Here is a 19877-nt window from a genome sequence, read left to right on the forward strand (position 1 = left end):
CTTTAAAATGGAGATCTCAAGTCCTCAAAAAACAAGAAATTTGAAATCTGGTGCATGATTGATAGGAGATCGGATCATGGCGTGGGACCCACACCACATCAGAGCCACCATGCCACCTTAGATCCACCTCGAATTGGTGGATATAAGATCCGAGCTCCCAGGATGGTGGCCTAAGGGTTGGTTTGAATGCCGTGAATCTCACCCGAAGACACATGACACGAGGCTCATGCCAGATTCAATCTTCCATTAATGAAACGAGGTCTCGGATCCTTAGATATGAAATCTCCAAAACCACATTCATGTCAAGTGCTTCCCTCTGGCATTCATAAAAAGGAAGAAATGGACATGCAATTGGTCCGAATTTGACAAATTCAGTTACTTGTACATTTGAAATAAATGAACCCTTATTCTATTTCTGGAGACAAGGACGGGGTTGGACCAAAGATCCAAGAACATGAAATCCTAAAAAAGCATGGGCGGTTCACTTTTTACCTACTTGGGTGGCCCAACCTAACACACACAGAAGGTCCATTATGACATGCCATCCAACCAAATGACCATCCTATCCTCTTGAAAACTCTATGTAGGTCCATAAATGGATTTTGGATGGGACCCCCATACCAACTCTAGTAAGATCCAATTTGGGGGTCCAGTTTGATGGGATGCAACATTTATGGCTTGGGTGTTTAGACCATGATGTGGGACTAACTTAAAGCTTGTACATGATATTGAGCTACTTTGCATGCAAAGATAATTATGAGCAAACTCTTTTGAATCAGATTGGATTTTGGGTTCGGGGATTGGTACTTTTTCACAGTTTGGTAAGAGTCGCTGTAGGTTTGATTTTGAGTGAGGATGCATATTCTGACTTGGAATCGCCTGGATAAGACCTGTGTACAACCTTAAGATTAAGGCCACATTCTGATTTGAAGTATGGAAGCGAGTTGGAGGAGACTTGGATTCCAATTCCCTTTCACAAGTGGCGTTGGGAAAGCGGCAAGGATTCCCTGGAGTTGTAATGGGCGGAAAACATTTCCTACGCCTTGGAAAACATTTCCCCGTTTGATGTCCTCCATCAACCCGTCTACTGCTATCCCTAGTGTGCAGTGTAGGTAGTAAAGTGTTGTTGATTGCCAAACTGTGTAGTAAGTTGGTAATCCCCCTGAGTCTGTGTATTAATCTCTCAATTTTTCCCTGGATTAGATTGCTTCCAATCTCTAGCTGAGAAGAAACAAATGCCAATTCCTCTCTAGCTCACCGCTTCTAAACACCGTTTGGCCAGAAAGATATCTTCAAGTTGCAGTGGTCGATCATTGCTTAGGATTTGTTCATGTTACCAAATTAAGGAGAATAATTGTCAAAGGACCACTGTTTGAGAAGTGAAATTTGGAATTATTGTATGAAAAAGTGGGCGGTGAAAGAAAAAGAGATCCAAAAATGGGATTTCTTTAATGCCCTTTATATAAGAGAGATTCATAGACTCCTTTTTTTTTGTTTTTTGATTTTTTAAGGAAATACAGAATTGTCCTTTGAGAAAGAATTAACCAAGAATGGTCAAAGCCATTCAATATTCACTTCCGGACGCCCTTATCCCAAACAAGAGAATGGGATAAATTTTGACCTCTCTCTCTCTCTCTCTCTCTCGATATATATGGGACAAACTGCTCCCTACCAAGGTGCTGTCCAGCGTTTGATATGCAGGAACCAAGCATTACCGCTGGGCCACCCCTTTATATTTCAGAAGGGTGCATGGGACTTATGAGTTGGGGTGCGACTCACAGGTCCTGAACAAACGCCCCCTTGCTGTGTCTAGGAGGGATTTGTCCAGTGAGTCAAACACACCCTTAACGAGCCAAATGACATAATTTAGAGGTCATTTGAAATTTTTTACATAAAAATATATAAGACAACATCATGTCAATTGGGTTGCGTAAGAAATCCAAAAAGAATCACAACCTAAACACAAACCGTATATATGTTACTCAGGACAGGTTTGGGTTCAACATTTTAGTGAATTTTGGTACCCAAGATAAACCTGATCAGTTGACACCATTAACTCGAGCACTAAACATTAGTTCTATTCAAAAGAAACTTATCCACAACTTCACTCAATTCTCTTCTTTGCAATTATTCAAACACTTCAATTCTCTTTTAGTACTGCAACCCAAACAAGGACTCTTAATAATTTTTTTTTTTTTTTTTGATATTTACACGAAAAAACAGCCCACAAATCAAAGACCTAGCCGCACTGACTTTGCTTGCCCTACTTACAGTCGCTGTCCTGTGGGCTTACCCCTTAACCCCATACAGTCACCATAAAAGACCTCACAATATACAAACTATCAAATCCCTAAAATCTCAATTCCCTTCCTAAAAAAAAAATGATAAAGTGGATTTTTCTTTTCCTTTGCTTGGGCAAAAAAAAAAAAAAAAGAAAATCTCAGTTTTCATGGTCAAAACGTCCTACAAACAGTGGGACCCCAAAAGATGGACCATACCTGAGATTCAATGGGGCAAATCCGGTAAGCCCCATATGATAAAAGCCTGTGCCTTCCAACCCGTCCCCTCCCCTTTCGGCACATCGCTAGCGCTGCATCTGCTCCTGCTCTGCAATCCCCTATCGTCACTCCTCACCCTCCTCCTTTTTTTGCTACAGGCAAAGCACCGAAAGCCCACCCCACTTCTCACTCATTAATAAAATAATGCAAACCCACTTCAAAAAAATCAAGAAAGTGGAGAAGTAGAAGCGAGGAGACGCAGAGAGAAGGCTCTCTCTCCTGTTCCTTTCTAGTAAATTTGTGGGTTTTTTTATTTCTTTTTTTTATTGCTCCTCCCATGATATGAGTGGTTTCGATGGGATTCACAATGATGGGAGATAAAGATTCGTCGAGGAGGAGGAGAAGAGAAAGGGGCCTCTCCGTCGCCTCGTTTCTGTTCCTTCTCTTGCTGCTGCTCCTCATCCTCACCATCATTTGAGTTTTGTGGGGGTAGAGTCGGTTCTTTCTTGCTCTCAGATAAGTCTTCCCTCATCCCTCTCTTTCCGTCGATTTCGGTCGGTCGGTCGTTGCCGCAGACGTTTGTGAGATGTGGGATTTTCGTTTGCTTGGTGTGTAGAATTTGCCTGTACTCTTGGGAATTTTATTGAATTCGGAGATGGGTGATGGGTTTTTTGGTTCGTTTTCGATTGTGGGGTTTGTGGTTAATGCTTTTGTTGTTGTTGGGAATAAGGGGTTATAGGGTTCCTCGATCACCTGATGCTAGAGGAGTTGTTCGGATGCTTTCTCGATGAATCGGGGATTGGCTAGCTTGGGTTTTCGTTGAGCTTTGAACTGCTTTTTTCTTTTTTTTGGGGGGGATTTTGGCGATCTTTCTTTTGATTTGTGTATGTGTAAATAGTTTAAGGGATCCCTCTGCCTTTTGGTATGGGTGTTGTGTTGCCCTTCTCCGTTGAGAGTTACTTTGGGTTTCTCAAGGAGGTTTATCATACGCTGACGGGTTTAGGGAATTAGGGTAATACGGAACTTAGGGACTTGGGAAGTGTTGTTGTGTTTGATAGTGTTATGTACTGAATCGTGAATGCGAATGTTACCACCTTTTTTATATGATTCGAGAGGTGTAACGTTTATTTTTAGGCATAAGCATTCATTTACAGGGCGCAATCTTTGCAAACCATTTGTTAGAAAACGGAAGTTGTTGTGTTATCTTTTGTTTTGAGCTCGGTTTCCAATCCTATGACCACCCTGTTGTTTTGAACTGAGGGTTTCTTTATGTATCTGTAAAATTTTCTTCTTTTTGCTGTTGAAGACGTTTAGAGTTTTCTTGTTACCCTTTCTTCTGGACTTTAACCTGAAATCCCCACTGTTTTTCTAGGGAAGAGGTTGGGTTTGTTTGTTTTTTCATATATATTTTTCCTTAAAAATAACAGTAAATGAGAAAGGAGGGGCTTGTGGTATTATGATTGAGGGCAGTTTATATGTATATGGCATATTGGATAGCCCATTTTTGAATCTGGTAGAGAAAGTGAGAGCTTGGATAGATTGGAGGGGTGATTTGTCCGATAGTTCTGGAGATGTTTGGAATTGTGATGAAATCTGCAGTATGTGCTATGGGTGCAATTCGACTTTCAATGTGTTCGACCAAGAATATCGATGCCGAATCTGCATGAGGTGCATGCAAAGCGACAATATTTCTGTGACACTGAATTGTAAAATAGGAAGCCCCTTGGGAAAGAAACAGGTCATTGGGTTGTGTAAGCTTTGTTTCTCTCCGGCTGGGCAGGAAATGCTAGTGGGGCTACCTGAGAATCACCTCCTTGTGGCTCCTGAAGAGAACTGTGTGCCACGTTCTTCATCATTCAATAGCGACACAGCTGATAGTACTACCATGGATGGTTGTTCAAAAGTAGGTCCATCGTGTGGTGGTGGAGATTGCCCCAATGGACCAGACTCTGAACCAGACCATGCTAATTTTCTCGGTCATTTTATACAAGGGCAAAGTTGGTCCTTCAATAAATTCACAGATGACAACATTCCCTCCCCTGTAAATCCACTGTCACCAATCTCACTTCGATGTTCTACCAGGTAAAATTTATATCTATACTGATATAATTGTTCATGCACTCGAATGAATGACTGGTCATAATAAGAGTTTTATGGTTAATTATTTTTTATCTTGTGAAACTAATGAATCAAAGAACTTTATTTTTTTTAATTTGCTTGGGTTTACCTTTGGATGATAATTGACTTTTGTGTGTTTGTAGAAGTGATGATGAAGAAACGTGCTATTTTACAGATGCTGATGATATTGGGAAGAACTACTCAACGCCAACATGTGAATACTGTCAAGATATTTACGACATAGATGCCAGTAGCAATTACACTAGAAGTGAACTGTACAGTTTTAAGTCGGCCACTTCAAGTCCTTTCGACAGTCCAACTGTTGTGAACTTTAGTCCTGAGAGAGCTGCTTTGCCTATGCCTGATGTCCAACTGGAATGTGCAATGTCTCAGGATTGTGCTCAGCGGTTTCAAGAAAAAGTGGAGATGTTAAGGAGCCCTATCATAGATGCTGAGGGTATAGAAAGTGCTGATCAAGACACTGATGAATTGTCTATATATCAGAATCAAAGCCAAAAAGCTGATCTGACATTGGATTTTGAAAATGATGGTATCTTTTGGTTGCCTCCACCACCAGAGGACGAGGAGGATGAATTAGAAAACACTATTTTCAAATCTGATGATGATGATGATGATGATGATGATGACGATGTCGGTGATCCTAACTTTAAGTTCTCATATAGTAGCCTTGGAGATGGTCCCATAAGAAACAGAGACAAATCAAACGAGATGCATAAGGAACCTCTGAGAGCTGTAATTCATGGGCATTTCAGGGCTCTTGTCTCACAGCTGTTGAAAGGAGAGGGCATTGCTGTAGGGAGTGACAGAACTGAGGATTGTTGGCTGGAGATAGTTACTTCATTGGCATGGCAAACTGCAAATTTTGTGAAACCTGATACAAGTGGTGGTGGCAGCATGGATCCAGTTAATTATGTAAAGGTTAAGTGCATAGCATGTGGATACCCGAGGGATAGGTATGATTTGGACGTTATTTTATTGCCTAGGTTCTTAGTTCTTACCTATACTGTTTTGTACTAAATGAAAGGGTTTGCATTTGACAGTACTCTGATTAAGGGAGTAGTTTGTACAAAAAACATAAAGCACAAACGTATGACTTCACAGTACAGAAATCCCAGGTTGCTTTTGCTGGGAGGAGCACTGGAGTTTCAAAGGCTTCCAAATCAGCTAGCATCAATTGGTACTTTACTTAATCAGGTTATGTTTTCATTGTTATACCCGGTAGTTGTTGACCTTATTTGAAATGTTGTTCCTGAGCATTTTCTGAAATGTTACATTTTTCTTGAATCAGGAGATGGATCATATCAAGATGGCAGTTTCAAAGATAGAGGCCCATCGTCCAAATGTTCTGTTGGTAGAAAAAAGTGTATCATCTTATGCTCAAGAATATCTGCTGGCCAAGGAAATATCATTGGTGCTAAATGTTAAAAGACCACTTTTGGAGCGCATTGCTAGGTGCACAGGTGCTGAAATCATTCCTTCTGTTGATAATCTTATTTCACCAAGGTTGGGGCAGTGTGAAATTTTCCGGCTGGAAAGAGTTGTTGAGGAGTGTCGATCTAATGACAACCCTAACAAGAAATCAACAAAGACCTTGATGTTTTTTGAAGGTTGCCCAAGGCGTTTAGGCTGCACGGTAATATTATGCTCACTTTTATCCTGACATGTTGATCCTTCATATAAAATTAGATTTCATGCTGAAATGTCACTTTGACTTATTGTCTATTATGACATCTCAATGTGAGATTGAATTGTAGATTGTATCCATAGCTTGACAAAACTCACTTTAGTGACCTTGTCCTGCTTGAGTCAGACCAGGCCTGGCAACAGAATTGGGTCAATCCAGAGTGTGAAATATTACTGTATACCCAATTTTAGAATGCCTATAAAAGGACATGAAATGTGGAACAAATTTCATTTAGGCACTGGTATGATGGCAGATGTATCCATCCGCTTCTTGTGTTCACTGTTATGTTCGGTTGAATTAAGTGTGTTATTGACCTTTGTGCTTTCATTAAGCTTCATTAATGTTATTTAATTCAACAATTATAGTGCCAACATATAACTTCCATATCATTTCTTTTCTTGATGGATACAAGTAATCTGCTTGCCATTTACAAATAGCACCTCATTTGCTAAAATAATTTTTTTCCTCCACAGGATCAAGCAAGGGTAATACTCTTTTATGATGATATTAAGTATTCTCCTGCTTGACATTTTTAACAGCCAATAAGATATTCTCCTAAAGGTCTCAAGCCTATTCAGTGCAGGATCCTCAATAACCCTTTAACATAGACATGAAAGATGTGCTTGCATTCATTTTAGCAGGCATGGATGGGATTCTGAAAAAGTTGAAATGGGAGTGATTAATGTATTGTATCCCCAAACCTGGCACGTGATGTAAAACAATGTCTTAGGATCATAGTCACCGATATCGCCGATGTATTGAAAATATCTCGAAAATATCGTCAATTTCAAGCCAAACGTTAGTAATAGGAATATATCATGCTATATTCAATATATTGGCAATTCATATATCTCACGATAATATCGTGAGATATATCGCTACAGAAACTGCCTGATTTTCAGATTATGATTTTTTTAAAAAGCCCCAAATTTATTATAGATAAAATTTTGGAAAAATCACTATAATTTAAAGAAAAAAAATGAACTTGGCCTCAAATTTTGGTTTGATTTGGTTCAAAAACCAAATCAAATCGATGTGTTTTGCACATTTTGTGGGTTTTTTCAAAAGATATTGTTTTCAAAAAATATGAAAAATGGAGGATTTTAAAAACAAAAAAGATTATTATCAATTTCTATTAATAAAAACGAAATGATTTGCAACAAATCTGAGTATTGGGTGAGATATGAGAAAATCCCCAAATCGAGTGTTGTACGGGACTGTTTCTGAAAAAGGGCATTTTGGGGATTATTGAGTATTGCAACAAATCTGAGTATTGAAAACTTTAAAACGTGGGGTTTTAAAAAGTTTTAAAGGATAAAATAGGAAATAAAAGTAGAAACATGTTGTAAGGTTTTTAAAAGCTAACTTAGTTGCTCATTTTATCAATTTATCTTGTCTATTTTAAGGTCTTTATTTTAGTTTTCTTTCATTTTTCTATTTTCAGTATTTTTACTTATTTTTTGGAATTTTTGTTTAATTTTTTATATATTGCCGAGATATTCCTGATATTTATCAACTTTTGAAAATCTCTCCGAGAAATACCCTCTATTGAAATTACCTTTAACGATACAGGATTCGGAACGAAGAGATACGTAAGAAGGTAGGTGTTGCACCCATTGAGAATAAGATGCGAGAGAATCGTTTACGGTGGTTTGGACATATTCGGCGAAGGCCTAATGATGCTCCAGTTAGAAGGTTGGAGAAATGGGAAAATATATTAGTTAAAAGAGGTAGGGGTAGGCCTAGGAAGACTTGGATGGAGATGATAGGAAAGGATATGAATGCTTTGAACCTCACCGAGGACATGGCGTTGGATAGAAATGATTGGAGGAAAAGGATTCATGTGGAAGACCCAAAATGAATTTCTTTTTTGGTTCATATCGCTGACCCCAATTGTTTTGGGATGAAGGCGTAGTTGTTGTTGTTGTTGTTGTTGATACAGGTGACCATGCTTAGGATTGGGAAATGCCTTCTCATGAAGGAACGAATGACTAAAAAATGAGGAAATTCTAGGGGACTTGCATGTCTGTTATGTAAGAACGATACATTATTAAAGAATGAGCTGCCAAGTAGAAAATTTCTTGACCTTAGTGAGTGGCCACATGCTCCCATACTTAGCGGATGCCCAGAAAAGCACTAGTTTGGTAGTAAGATATTGACTAAATGCTCATAGGTGAATTTATTTACCTTTACTGTATTTTGGACAAAAATAGGTAAATTAATCAAGTTTCCTCAACTTGTTTCCTAGGAGATGAAATCCCAAAAAATTGTGCTAAGCTTATTTACATGCTCATCGTATGAACAAGGTGTACCTATATGAACAAAATACCAGGGTGACCTATGAATCACAAATAGGTGAATGCCCTCCACCTGCAAGTATGTTCTGTGTATTGAAATTACCGGAATATCTCTGCAAAAATTGAAAAAACTGTTCTCTTACTTTCCTGGTGCTGTTTGTGGTAATATATGCCTAATGGGGTGAAATTTCCTTCTTTTTGCACTCTAAATTGTCAATGATTGATTCACCATTGTGCCTGTTACCCAGACAGTTCTGCAGCTTTATAGACCAAAATTGTCATTTTTTAAAATAATGTTCTATTTATTGACTAATGTTGGTATTAATCTTTTTTTTCAAGGTTTTATTGAGAGGAGCTTATCATGAAGAGCTGAAGAAGGTTAAACATGTTCTCCACTATGCTGTCTTTGCAGCTTATCATTTATCTCTAGAGACATCCTTCCTTGCTGATGAGGGTGCAACTCTGCCAAAACTTCCTGTGGAGCCTCCAATTACTTTACCAGAGAAGCCCCCAAATCTTGGTAAAACCATTTCAGTAATTGACAGCTACCCAGTTGCAGGTGAAAATCGAAGTTTCAGTCTGCACAATAAGCTAGCAATGACTTCTTCATCTAAGATGGACTTTCCAATGCAAAATAAGTGGGGATCAAGTTTTCCTTCAGAAAACAATGGAAGACAGTTATCGCATGATCATTTAGATTTGAGCTGCCTGTTTCCTTTATCTCCTACAGCTTTGGACTCTGTAACAACTAGAGATATGGGTATGATTGCATCTCCTAAGGCTCGTGATTCTTTTGTTTCCTATGTAATCCCAAGTTCATGTCTTGAATCTCACTGTGAGGAACTGAAGGGTCTCTCAGTACATTCATTTGGTGACAAAATGTGTTCTGGTGATTCAATTGTGACAGGGATATCTGCGAGAATTCTGATGGATGGAGGGGTTCCGGAACTTCAAAGCAAGGCTGATGGTACTTGTGAAAAAATTGTACTCAGTGCAGTTGAAGGAAAAGAAGTCTCCAAAGAATTTTTGTCGACAGTTGACACACATCAAAGCATATTAGTTTTGCTGTCTAACCGGTGTGTTCTTAAGGGAACAGTATGTGAACGTTCCCAGCTCTTACGCATCAAATTTTATGGCAGTTTTGATAAGCCACTTGGAAGGTTCCTTCGGGATGATCTGTTTGATCAGGTTGGTCTAATACCTTTAACATCTTACTTTCTCATTTTCACATTGGGTAAACATTTTTAGTAATGCTAGTTCTATCTACTAGAAGGTCATAGTTGCAATTATTATATACTTACTTTGACCATGTGGATGTGTTTGTCATTTTTTTTAATAACAGGCAGAAACCACTGTTATTGTTTGGACATCTCCTTGTGGGCCAATGGGTACCACATTGACCATGGCCCTATTCCGATGTCCAGGGTATAAAGTTCCATGATTACTCCCTCCCTGCCCACCAGGGATAGTTTCCCGCTGGCTTCACCTTGTGGCAAGGAATACACATCCCGGGGATAAGAAATATGCTGTGGATCAAGTTATCTTCAGCATAAAAAACCCAATATCTGAGTTTCATTATCATGAACTTTTTGTGCGTGCTTTTCAGTCATTATAGAGAAGCTGGTCTAAATATTTGAAAGTCATAATGTAGAACATGTTTTTACTAAACTGCGGAGATCATAACTGTAAGGAAAGATAGTATGTCGCTATCAATAGTACCAGATGTATAAATCCTTTTACATCTGTTGACTTACTGTCATATCTTGTTAAGATTGACTAACTGCACTATTTTGGATCAGGCATCTCGCTGCAGGTCATGTAATGAACCAGCAGAAGCTCATGTACGATGCTATATCCATCAGCAAGGTAGCCTGACCATATGCGTAAAACGTCTTCCTTCACGGAAGCTTCCTGGGGAGCCTGATGGGAAAATATGGATGTGGCATAGATGTATGAAGTGTGCCCTTAAAGTTGGAGTTTCACAGGCAACAAAAAGAGTGGTTATGTCTGATGCTGCGTGGGGACTGTCTTTTGGAAAGTTTTTGGAGCTTAGTTTCTCAAATCACGCCACTGCAAATCGAGTTGCAAGCTGTGGCCATTCTCTGCAGAGAGACTGCCTTCGTTACTATGGGTATGCTGTGTGAATTTCATTTAGCTTTTAGCAATATGGCTTGGTCCGGAACCTCCTTTTCTTAGTTCTGCATTTGGATTGGTTTAACTCCTGGCTCTAACAGGTGTGGCAACATGATTGCCTTTTTCCGCTATGCTCCCATTGACATTCTCACAGTGTTTTTGCCACCCTCGATGCTGGAATATAAAAGCCAGGCTCAACAGGAATGGATCAAGAGGGAGGCAGCTAATGTATGCTATCAGTACTAATTTCATATGTCCTGGGTAAGAAGGACCAGTTGTAGATTACTAACAATGTTTCTCTTCTGTCCTTCAGGTTTCTGATAAGATGAAATTCCTTTATGCTGAGGTGTTTGATGCACTGCAGAAAATGGAACAGAAATTTACTGCTGCCAGTTCTGGTTGTGAGAGTTCGAAATTGAGTGACTCCCACAGTTACATGGCAGAGCTTCAAGATTTGCTCAAAATTGAAAAAAGCGAATATGATGTAAGTCAGTCTGATCTGAAATTTGATGTGTAGGCAACATTAGATTTAATTTATTTAATTATGATTGGGATACAAAGGTTTTAACAAATAGGAAGAGATTGTCTATGGAGGTGTGTTGGGATTTACTAACTTATCCACATAAATGGAATCAGCCAGTGTTCTTCATCATGCTCAAAAATAAAATATCCCAGCTTATTCTGTTGATGTGGTTAAGTGGGTGATGTATTAGACCTGCAACTGCAAATTTTGATAGTGCATTTGCTTGCTGATAAAACCTGACAGAGTTTGTTGCAAAGTGCTTCTGTTGACAATCACCAACAAGGGGTGCCAGGGGGAGGTATCTTTGAGTTTACTTACCTCAGGCGGTCTCTTCTGCTAGACTCTTACCTTTGGGATCGTCGCCTATGCTTGTTGGACTCATTGCTTAGAACAAAGAAATCTCCAACCAAGTTTGATGTGGATAGTACCGAGTACAAGAATACTTCCAGGTTTGCTTCTGTTTTTGATGGGAGCAGTCCAAGGTGCCATAGTTCCTTACATAAGGCGACAGATTTTTCTGAGTTCAATCTGTCAGAAGAGCTGAACATGCTCAAGCTTCATTCAGATCATCTAGTCATGTTGGATCATTTGGGAAGTGCTGTTGAAGGCTATTCACGTATCAAAGATCTTCAGGAAACTTCAGACCATTTCAGTGATGCATCTGAATCCATGTCCTTACGGAGTTCCTCCAATCTCTCTGACAAGATAGATATGGCATGGACCGGCACTGTGGATTCTCCGAGTGCTTTAAACATCCAGGTTTCACCATCAGATACTGTGGGAGTTGCTTCAGTTTCCCCAGCCACTCAAAGTGATAATAATCCTTGCAAGAACATCATGGCTCCTGTGAGAGTTTATTCTTTTGATTCTGTACTGAGGTTTCGAGAGAGGAGCCAGAGAAGCCTTTTTCCTCCACATTTATCTTTGGTCAAGTCTTTCCATGTTTCAGGGGATTATGGTCGCTTGGTTTGGGAACCAGTACCACAAATGCGAAGGTTCTACTATAGGGATTTTCCTGCAGCATCTCACAGATTTGATTTCATCTCGAGTTATACACCATCTTTTATTTCATCTTCATATCGCATGTTAAGTGAAGGTCCCAGGTTGCTGCTGCCATCAACAGGTCGAAATGATATAGTTGTAGCTGTTTATGACAATGAGCCTACAAGCATAATTGCGTATGCCCTTAACTCCAAGGACTACGATGCCTTTGTATGTGATGTATCAGTTGATGCTAATGAATCTAAAGACATTGAAAAGAAGTTTGCAATGGATGAAAATAATATGGCCCATCACATTGTCCATGCGCAACATCAGATCAAGTATCAGCTGGATTCGGAGGAGATCCAATTTAGAAGCTATGGATTCAATGAGACTGTTTTGTCTTCCAGGCGAAGCCTAACCTCCGACTCATCAAAGTCATCACATTTTAGAATGATGTTTGGTGATGATTCATCATCCCCTACTGGCAAGGTCAAATTTACTGTGACATGTTATTTTGCAAAACAGTTTGATGCTTTGCGGAGAAAATGCTGTCCAAGCGAAATAGATTTTATGCAATCTCTGAACCGTTGCTGTAGATGGAGCGCCCAAGGTGGAAAAAGCAATGTTTATTTTGCAAAGACTCTGGATGACAGGTTCATTGTAAAGCAGGTCACAAAGACGGAGTTGGAATCTTTTGAGGAGTTTGCTCCAGATTACTTCAAGTACCTATCGGATTCACTTAGTTCAGGTAGCCCAACTTGCCTTGCGAAGGTCCTTGGAATATATCAGGTTGGTTGTGTGCATGAATCATCTTTTTAAGCTTAAAATCCTTCTGTTGTGTGTTTATTATCTTGATCTCTTGCTATGTACGTCTAGGTCACAACGAAGCTTCAGAAGAGTGGAAAAGAAGTTAAGATGGATTTGATGGTGATGGAGAACCTATTCTTTGGGAGAAGGATATCACGAGTGTACGATCTCAAGGGCTCTGCTAGATCTCGTTATAATCGAGATACCTCTGGTAATAATAAGGTTCTGCTAGATCAGAATTTGTTGGAAGTGCTTCGGACTAAGCCAATATTTCTTGGGAGCAAGGCCAAGCGCAGCTTAGAAAGGGCTGTGTGGAATGATACATCTTTCTTGGCGGTAATTTCCTTGTCTATGTTTAAACTAAATTTTCTATCATTTTGTTTTCTAGTTTATTACTTATCATTGTTTTTAAAAAACTTCCAGTCAATAGATGTCATGGACTACTCATTGCTGGTTGGAGTTGATGAAGACAGGAATGAGCTAGTTTTGGGCATAATTGATTTCATGAGACAATACACGTGGGACAAGCATCTGGAGACATGGGTGAAGACTGCTGCCATTCTTGGTGGTCCAAAAAATGTTTCGCCCACTGTCATTTCACCCAAACAGTATAAGAAGAGGTTTAGGAAAGCCATGTCTTCCTACTTTCTCATGGTGCCTGAGCAATGGTCTTCGTGATCCACTCTTCATCCTTCTCTCTGCTTTCAGTGATGGGTGGGTGGTCTAAATTTTTTGACCAAGTAATCAATAAGTAAAGAGATGGCATTCCATTGAAAATGCCTGTGGTGTGCATAATTGATGCAATTTTTGGTATTGGCTTTTAAGCCCCATTATTTAATCAAAATTGTAAAGGGTTCTAATTTTTGTTCATTCCATTTATAACTGTATAATCTTCAGCCATTAATAAGAGCTCTCCCTGGTTGTAGCATCAACATTTTCTTTTGATGAGCCAATGGAATGTAAAGTTCCATTAAAGTTGAAATGGATGCACTTGTATACTTGCTAGATCTTTCATCTTAGTGGCACGATCGATACTCACTGTTCAACAGCATGGGAGTTATCTTGTTAAAGCACAAGCAAAATACAGATCTCATATTCGAGGTTGGCTTGCAGTGCTCCATATTCACATAAATCTTATATTCGTTGACACATTGTTTTCAGTCCTATTAGCAATGATCTCGCAAATTGCTCAAATGGAAATTCTTTACTGTGAAATATTTGTGCTAGGGTTTTGTAACAGAAGCAACAACGTGTGAAAATAGACACCATTTGATCATGGCTAAACATTTATAAACTGGACAATGGCCCATGGCTAATTTGACCGTTTTTCAAAATGCTTTGCAATTTTTGATATTCTTCTCAGTCCAAAATTGAAAAAGCCTTTTTACCTTTGGCACATGTGATTTCTTAAATATACGTGATTTTTTTCTTAAATAGTGATTGTTTTTTTTATAATATCTCATATATGTATTTTGATGATTTGATATTCAAAACTTATGTTTTTATAGTCGTTTGAAAGCTGAGACATAAGCCTATAACTTTCGTGTTTTGAGTTAGAATCGAAAATTTCTTTAGGGTTTTCATTTTCACATTTCAAAATCGAAATAAAAATATGCTCTGCAGACTGAAATAAGCACTACAATTGCGTTTTTTTTTTTTTGTAAATAGAAAAAAGATTAGAGATAACTTTTCAACATCATCAAGATCACTTTGATAAGATGAACGGTTGGGAAGAAACATTATCTGTAAGATAGATTGTTCGATTTTTTCAGTTTGCAGAGCATGCTTTTATTTCCGTTTTGAAGCTAAAACATATGAACTTTGGAGGGGTTTTTAGTTTTAACTCAAAACAAGAAAGTTGTAGGCCTGTCTCAGCTTTTAAACGATTGTAAAAATGTAAGTTTTCAACATCGAAGTAGAGAGATAAAGACTTGAGAACCGAGATTGTTTTGCAGAAAATATATATATGATTTTTGCATATATTTTATGTGATTTTTTTTAAATATATAAGATTTTTTTTTCTATATATGCAATTTTTTTTAAATATATGTGATTTTTCTTATATATGCAATTTTTTTTCTAAATATGTAATTTTTCTTAAATATATGTGATTTTTTCATGTATATGTGATTTTATCCTAAATATATGCGATTTTCCTCCTAAGCATATGGTTTTTACATATATTTTATGTGATTCTATTAAATATATGTGGAGTTCTTATTATATATGCAATTTTTCTCTAAATATATGTGATTTTCTCTTAAATATATATGAAGATTTTTTTATATATGCAAATTTTTGTTCATAAAAATCATATATATTTAGGAGAAAATCATATATTTGAGAAAAAATCGCATATATAAGAAGAAAGTCACATATATTTAAGATAAAAATTATATATATAAGAGAAAAATCACATATATTTAGAAAAAAATCGCATATAAAAAAAATCATATATATTTAGTAGAAAATCATATATATAAAAGAAAAATCACATATATTCAAGACGAAATCGCAGAAAATATATGCAAAAATTGTATATATATATTTTCTGCAGAGTCGTCTATATTATTAGGTTTTTATCTTTCCACTTTAAATTTGAAAACCTGCATTTTTATGATTGTTGAAAAGTTAAGATATAAACCTACAACTTTTGTGTTTTGAGTTAGAGCTGAAACCCTTTAAGGTATCCGCTGTTTAGCTTCAACGCCGAAATAAAAGCATGTTTTGTATATTGAAACAATTGAATAGTTTATTTTTCAGATGACGTTTCTTCTCAACCGCTCATCGGATCAAGGTGATTTTGGTGGTGTTGGAGTCTTGATCTATCTCTGTTTTTTTTTCTCAATTTTCAATGCATGTGGTTGAAAAATAATATAGAACAGATAGAAAAGGGGTAATCGTGCCCATTCCAGTCTTTAGAGTTTGTTTTTATTCCAGTTTTGGAACTCAAAAATAGGAACTCTAAAAGGGTTTTGGTTCTGACTCAATATAGGATTATGTCTCAACTTTCCAACTACGGTAAAAAAGCAAGTTTTCGATGTCGAATCAAAGAGATACAAATATGAGAATAAATACTCTTACGCAAAAAAATAGTCATATTTTAAGAGAAAATTCACATATATTTAAGAAATTGCATCTGCAAAAGGTAAAAAAGTTCTTTTTAAAATAAGATATTTGTGATTTTGAACACGAGGAGATCAGTGAAAATTGTTGGGCATTTCAGAAAATGCATCATATTTTTTTTTAGTTTATAAAAAGTAGTTGAGTGATTATTATGCAAATAGGTACCGTTTAGGGATTAATGCATGGTAGTGTTGGAGAGTTTGGGAAAAAATTTCATATGTTTACAGGTGACAGCAGATGGACGTGGTTTGTTTTTTAAACTCATGAAATTGCTTCTGATATAGAACTGCATAATTCCTGTGGAAATTTTTAATTTCATGTGTATACACAATATCAAGCTGCTTCCTTACAGAGCCACCAAGACTGGTAAACTCATACAGAACCCAGACTATTAATTGTTTCAGGAATAAGAAGGAACTAGTCTGTTCCTGGTTTATTCAGTCCAACAATTGCCATCATAGCAAAGCAATCCTCTCTTGATCCTATATATTGACTTGAGGACATTACCTGAACCGCTACTGTCCTTCAATCTGGGGCATGATCACTGATTTTTCTTTACAGTAGCTGGAGGGATACTATATCAATAGCCTCACTGAGACCAACTTCTCTTTTCTTTGCAAGATTGTCGGTGTTTTTCCATTCACAGAGCCTCATTGGATCTATTAAGGAATGACTCATTTATCCAATGCCTTATGCCGTGGCCTCCAATAACTTGTTTCTTATCTTTCTCTTAAAAAAAAAAAACAGTAACCTTATTTTACATGCATACATCAATTATTTGGTAGTAAACTTCACCTTTAACTGTTTTCTAACATAAACCAGTTGTAGATTCAGCATCATAAAAGCAGTGATAGTTGAATCAACAACAATGGGACTTTAGCAGTGTTTTCATGTCTACCAGCATTGTGTCACCTGCGTGTGTGTCTGTGTAACTGGTAGGGGTCTGCCTAACCCCAGCCTTCCCTGTCGAAAAAAATGTTCATAAGTTTTCCCAACTTAAAAGGGACACATTTTCCAGACCCTTCATGTGAACCTAACGGTCACTTTTCATGAGTTGCGTGTGTAAATAGGCATGGGCAATCTATATCAACTAGAATTAAGCTTCCGATGTATTCAATTTTTTTAATGACGAAGAACTTTCTTTGGGATGTGGGTAATGAACCCACCATGTAATAACTACGAAAAATAGGGAGATTTGGGTTTTGGATTCCTTCACTGGATCCAATTGGAGTAGGCAATAAGGTACGAATCGTATGAGTTGGGTCGAATTCACCCTGGACCCAAACGGATCCGCTTAAGAATTTGCCCAAGTGGGGCCATTTCGAACCCACATCAATGGATCCACTTTAGAATTCATCGGTTTGAATGGGTTCATAACCTATTACAGACCCGGATCCACTTTAGAGTAGATCCGGTACGGTGGGTTATCGGGTTCAGACCCAGACCCGTTCCCCTTTTAATTAAAATTCGAGCATAAGAATCGTGCCTAGGGCACGATTCTTGCCTAAGGGTGCAGATAGCAGAGATCGAGGGAGGGGAGGGGTTACAGCATGGTAACCGACTCTCCCAGTTCATCGGTGACGAGGGGAGGGTCACCGCTATAAAGGAGGTAGGTGGAGAGGGTTGGGCTCTCATGCACCTCTCCTTCCGTATTTTTTCCCCACCTCTCGCCTTTCATTCCTTTTTCCTTTACAGCATCCAAGTGCAACAAGAAGCACGATCTTGGAGGTACCTGAGCTTGGTCGTCAGCCTTGTTTTTCTTCGTCCGTCACCGGAAAAGAAAAGGTAGGATTTTGTCTCAGATCTTGTTGGGTGTGGACTGAATCAGGTTGGGGTTGGGTCGGTCAAGAGAAACCCCGATTATTATCGCATGTACGAGATTTTTAATCCGTTCTTGGTTGTCGGAAAATCCAACGTTGTGTTGGGGGGTTACCGGTAAGGGTAACAATAGCAGTGGGAAGGGAATATGCTTTCGTGCCTAACCCTAAACCATAAATCCCCAAATCAAACCGATTTGGGGGTTTTCTTGATAAGCCCTAAATCTTGAAATCGGAACGGTTTGGGGGTCATTTCTTTCCTGATTTGATTCATTCTCTGGAATACATTGATTTCTTGATCGTATATGTTTTTAATCAGATGGGTTTCAGATTTGTTTTGTTTAGGCGTAATGGTTCTTGATCATATATGATGTTGGTTAGATTGATTTCTTTTAACCTATTGCGTTGGATTCTAAATAATATGTGAATGCAGGGTGTCTTGAATCTGTTGGCGGATGATTTCCATTCAATATGGACAACCTAACATAGATTCCTTTAATTTCTTTAACTTCTTGAATAAACCTGGATTCTTGTTGCCTGCATTGGATTCCAGATTAACTAAAATCTGTAAATGCTGTATCAGATTCCATTTTGTTTTATAAGCCAGAATTTCGTGGGTTGCTGTAGATTTTAGATTTTTCTTTTGAAAAAAAAATGTATTATGAAAAGGAAACAATAGTAAACCTATTTTTCATTGAGGGACTATATCTTGCTTGAACAGTCTTACGTATCCCATATTGAGTGATCCATACAACACGTTAAAACTGTATATTATTTCACACTGCATGCAAGGTTATCTTTAGGACTAGTGGTTTCTGATCATGCTTGACTTCCACTCGCGTTGTCAATGGTATATTGCCTCTCTGTGCATGAATTGTCTTGTTTTTTTTACACCATATTGATGTATTTTTTTTCCGCCTAACTGCAATCTATATTGGACGATTGTCTGCTAAAAATTGTTTAACACAAATTTCAGGATAGCTGATTTGTTATGTTTTTGTGAAAAGACATCTAGTTGGGACAATTTAGTTAGAACAACAAGTAGGAGTATGTGATAATTTTATTAACAGAGCAGCTGGGTTATATTTAACAGATAGATACCTATGATGGATATTCATGTTTAATATATGGTGAACAAGGAACATAACATGTGACAAAGGAAAGTTGGGACTGAATGTTTGAGGGTGTGTGTATTACTAAGAATGGGGTTTAATGCTATGACAATGATTAGAAGTTGTGGAAAGGTTCTAAACTTCAGAAAAATAACTAAATTAATGAAACCCAATTACTCAGTTGAGACCTACCTTGGAGAGGGTGGGTGGTACAAGACTTCGACTTCTTGTGTTTGGTGTCGAGCGTGAAGCGGCTCGTGGGTCCCCGTCCTCGGAGTTAGGGACCAGGACTACTTATGTGTCCTAGGTGGTAGTTCCACATCTTCTGCAGAGGTTAGGGATGAATCCTGTCTTGAGTTGAGCCCTTGAGAGATTCTCTCGACTGTTGGTCGCTCCCTTGAGGATTCAGTCTCCGTTAGAATGTTCGGGTTAATAAATTACCTGAAATAATATACCCCAAACGTTCTCTTCTGAGATGGTCACCTGTGCCTGTGTGTACCCACGGGATAAGATAATTAAACATCTTTTAGAAGAGTTAGGCGTCACAACTAGTGGAGACACTAAAGAGATATATGGAAGTAGTATTTCAGATGCTTTATATTATCAACTTGTAAATTAGTAGAATTCTTAACTTGGTGGATACGAGGTAATTAAATTGTTATATGAAAGTGTACATGTTATTACATTGACTGTGACATACCTCACCTGCTTATCAATATTGCATATTTGTTATTGCTAAATAACTACTCACTTGCAT

General features: G+C 38.0%; 1 protein-coding gene across 3 annotated transcripts; it reads left to right on the plus strand.

Annotated features, from left to right (window-relative positions):
* Positions 1-2588: 2588 nt before the first annotated feature.
* LOC149846563 (putative 1-phosphatidylinositol-3-phosphate 5-kinase FAB1C) lies at positions 2589-14047 on the plus strand. 3 transcript variants are annotated; one of them, XM_089996409.1, is made up of 12 exons: positions 2589-4580; positions 4760-5590; positions 5678-5831; positions 5926-6270; positions 8958-9378; positions 9526-9806; positions 10418-10749; positions 10853-10979; positions 11065-11235; positions 11518-13047; positions 13135-13401; positions 13489-14047. In XM_089996409.1, the coding sequence occupies exons 1-12, from the start codon at positions 3955-3957 to the stop codon at positions 13741-13743; spliced, it is 5340 nt and encodes a 1779-aa protein (XP_089852535.1). In that variant the 5' UTR covers positions 2589-3954; the 3' UTR covers positions 13744-14047. The 3 variants fall into 3 exon arrangements, with proteins under 3 accessions (XP_089852535.1, XP_089852536.1, XP_089852537.1); XM_089996410.1 differs by having other exon boundaries at positions 4763-5590; XM_089996411.1 differs by having other exon boundaries at positions 4442-4580; positions 4792-5590.
* The last annotated feature ends 5830 nt before the right edge of the window (positions 14048-19877 follow it).

Source organism: Nuphar pumila, chromosome 2, assembly GCF_984573655.1.
Source record: "Nuphar pumila chromosome 2, dmNupPumi1.hap1.1, whole genome shotgun sequence".
Classification (NCBI taxonomy): domain Eukaryota; kingdom Viridiplantae; phylum Streptophyta; class Magnoliopsida; order Nymphaeales; family Nymphaeaceae; genus Nuphar; species Nuphar pumila.